Source organism: Nerophis lumbriciformis, linkage group LG38 (genome assembly GCF_033978685.3).
Source record: "Nerophis lumbriciformis linkage group LG38, RoL_Nlum_v2.1, whole genome shotgun sequence".
NCBI lineage: Eukaryota > Metazoa > Chordata > Actinopteri > Syngnathiformes > Syngnathidae > Nerophis > Nerophis lumbriciformis.
The window spans coordinates 4,961,612-4,964,857 of NC_084585.2; the positions used below are offsets into that span (position 1 = coordinate 4,961,612).

Sequence of the window (3,246 nt, forward strand, 5' to 3'; positions counted from 1 at the left end):
AGTCACAGCTCTGATACATATAGAAATGTATCAGAGCTGTGTATCTGTTCTATGGAGGAATGTAGTCCATCATAGAACTGGCACCCAATGTTATTGAAAAAGTATTGATGTTTCATCGAGAATTGATTTTGAATCCCCCAAGAATCAAATCGAATCTTATGGTGCCTAAATATTTCCAGCCCTACTAAGGAAAGTCTGTGACTTTATACTTTTTTTTTGTGAAATTAATTCATGTGTATAATAATGGTGAAATTGTGATTATTACTCCGACTACAATCAAGCATCACAGAATAAATGCAAAGTGCTGGACTTTGGAGGTTTCCCTAGAACTCTAAGATGTCAGGTTTATTGTTCAGGAGGTGGTGTTCAGTACATGCTTTGTGCGTTTGCCTCCTCAGGTGGGTGGGCTACATGTATCCGGGCTACAGGGGCCGCCAGTACGTGTTCGAGCATGGAGACTTTAAGCACTGGAACGACTGGGGAGCCACCGCGCCTCAGATCCAGTCCGTCCGACGTGTGCGGGACATGCAGTGGCACAAGAGGGGGTGTTTCGTCTCCCCCGCGCCTAATCCCAACCCTAATCCCAATCCCAACCCCAATCCGGCTCCTAACCCCACTCCCATCCCCAAGCCTTCTGCCAACCCGAAATCGCAAACCCAGCCTTAACCCGACCAGGAAAACCACCTCCAGCACCTCCTGGGACAAACTGAAGGCAGTCAAGTCTGTCCCACATAACCACTCTTTACTCTTTTACTCATTCCTGGAATGAAGCAAGCATCTGTGACTCAAAATAAAGGTTTTGGCCCCACTTTTAGTCTCCTGCCGTCTTTCATAGTAGTACCTTGGTTTACTTCATAACAGCTTATATTGAAACTAATATACAGTCAAAAGTGTACATACACTTGTAAAGAACATCATGTCATGGCTGTCTTGAGTTTCTAATCATTTCTACAACTCTTATTTTTTTGTGATGTAGTGATTGGAGCACATACTTGTTGCTCACAAAAAACATTCATGAAGTTTGCTTCTTTTATGAATTTATTATGGCTCTACTGAAAATGTGAGGGTCAAAAGTATACATACAGCAATGTTAATATTTGCTTACATGCAGAGGTGGGTAGTAACGCGCTACATTTACTCCGTTACATCTACTTGAGTAACTTTTGGGATAAATTGTACTTCTAAGAGTAGTTTTAATGCAACTTACTTTTACTTTTACTTGAGTATATTTATAGAGAAGAAACGCTACTTTTACTCCGCTACTTTTATCTACATTCAGCTCGCTACTCGCTACTAATTTTTATCGATCTGTTAATGCACGCTTTGTTTGTTTTGGTCTGTCAGACAGACCTTCATAGTGCCTGCCTTACTGGTGACGTTTGACTCCGTTCCACCAATCAAATGCAGTCACTGGTGACGTTGGACCAATCAAACAGAGCCAGGCGGTCACATGACCTGACTTAAACAAGTTGAAAAACTTATTGGGGTGTTACCATTTAGTGGTCAATTGTACGGAATATGTACTGTACTGTGCAATCTACTAATACAAGTTTCAATCAATCAATCAAAAGTGTGAAGGAAAAAAGACACGTTTTTATTTCAGCCGTACATCCCGTCAAAAGCCTAAAGACTGACTGCACAGTTCCTGTCTTCACAATAAAAGTGCCGCTCCATCGCGCCTGCACTTACAAAATAAGAGTCTCCGAAAGCCAGCGCAAACAAGCTAGCAAGCTACGGAATTTGCCGCCAATGTATTTCTTGTAAAGTGTGTGAAAACGAATATGGAAGCTGGACAAATAAAATGCCAAAAACCAACCACTTTCATGTGGTATTAGACAGAAAGGAGGAACTTTTCTTCTCCTCCATTTGAAAACGTGGACGTTACCAGCACTACTGTCTGATTACAATCAATACAAGTCATCAGAATCAGGTAATACACCAACTTATATTCTTGTCTTCATGAAAGAAAGGAATCTATATGTGTTAAACATGCATGTATATTCATTAAAACACCTTTAACATGTAAACAAAAACGGCAAACTAAATAAATATAAATGATACACTGTATATATCAATTTATGTGTATATAAATATATATATATATATATATATATATATATATACATATATATATATATATATATATATATATATATATATATATATATATATAAATACATACATATATATATATATATATATGTATGTGTGGGGAAAAAAAAATCACAAGACTATTTCATCTCTACAGGCCTGTTTCATGAGGGGGGGTACCCTCAATCGTCAGGAGATTTTAATGGGAGCATTCGCATACCATGGTTTATATAGGGCACAGAGTGGGTGGGTACAGGCTGGCGTAGGGGCGTGGTGATTGGCTCATGTGTTACCTAGGAGGTGTTTCCGTCTATGGCGGCATGTTGTTACAATTTCGCTGCGCTTGTTGAGGGATGACAGGTCTGGACGGTAGATAATAAACAGTTTCTCTTTCAAGCATAGGTTGCATCTTTTATTACCACTATTGTAAGGTGTGCTGGATGCAAGAATTTGCCATGTTATTGAATATTCAACATTATTGTCTTTGAGGTCCCAAATGTGTTTGCTGAGTTCTGTGGTATTTCGCAGGTTTTTGTTCCTGAAAGAAGCCTTGTGATTGTTCCATCTGGTTTTGAATTCACCCTCGGTTAATCCTACATATGTGTCGGATGTGTTAATGTCCTTGCGTATTACCTTAGATTGGTAGACAACTGATGTTTGTAAACACCCCCCGTTGAGGGGGCAATCAGGTTTCTTTCGACAGTTACATGCTTTGTTGGTTTTGGAGTCGCTCTGACTGGGGGTCGACGGCTCATTTGCAATTGTTTTGTTGTGGTTTGAGATGATTTGTCGTATATTGTTCATGCAGCTGTAGCTCAATTTAATGTTGTTCTTGTTGTATATATATATATATATATATATGATATGTGTGTGTATGTTACTCATCAGTTACTCAGTACTTGAGTAGTTTTTTCACAACATACTTTTTACTTTTACTCAAGTAAATATTTGGGTGACTACTCATTACTTTTACTTGAGTAATAAATCTCTAAAGTAACAGTAATCTTACTTGAGTACAATTTCTGGCTACTCTACCCACCTCTGCTTACATGTCCCTTGGCAAGTTTACCTGCAATAAGGCGCTTTTGGTAGCCATCCACAAGCTTCTGCTTGAATTTTTGACCACTCATTGTAATTATCATACCAATTAACCCT

General features: G+C 38.9%; 1 protein-coding gene across 1 annotated transcript in view; it reads left to right on the forward strand.

The window, feature by feature from the left end:
* The window catches only part of crybb3 (crystallin, beta B3), a 17,727-nt gene extending 16,918 nt beyond the window's left edge, over positions 1-809 (forward strand). The window contains exon 6 of the mRNA XM_061932718.1: positions 399-809. Within this exon, the coding sequence (XP_061788702.1) occupies positions 399-666 (268 nt within the window). The 3' untranslated portion in view covers positions 667-809. The remainder of the gene's footprint in view (positions 1-398) is intronic.
* The last annotated feature ends 2,437 nt before the right edge of the window (positions 810-3,246 follow it).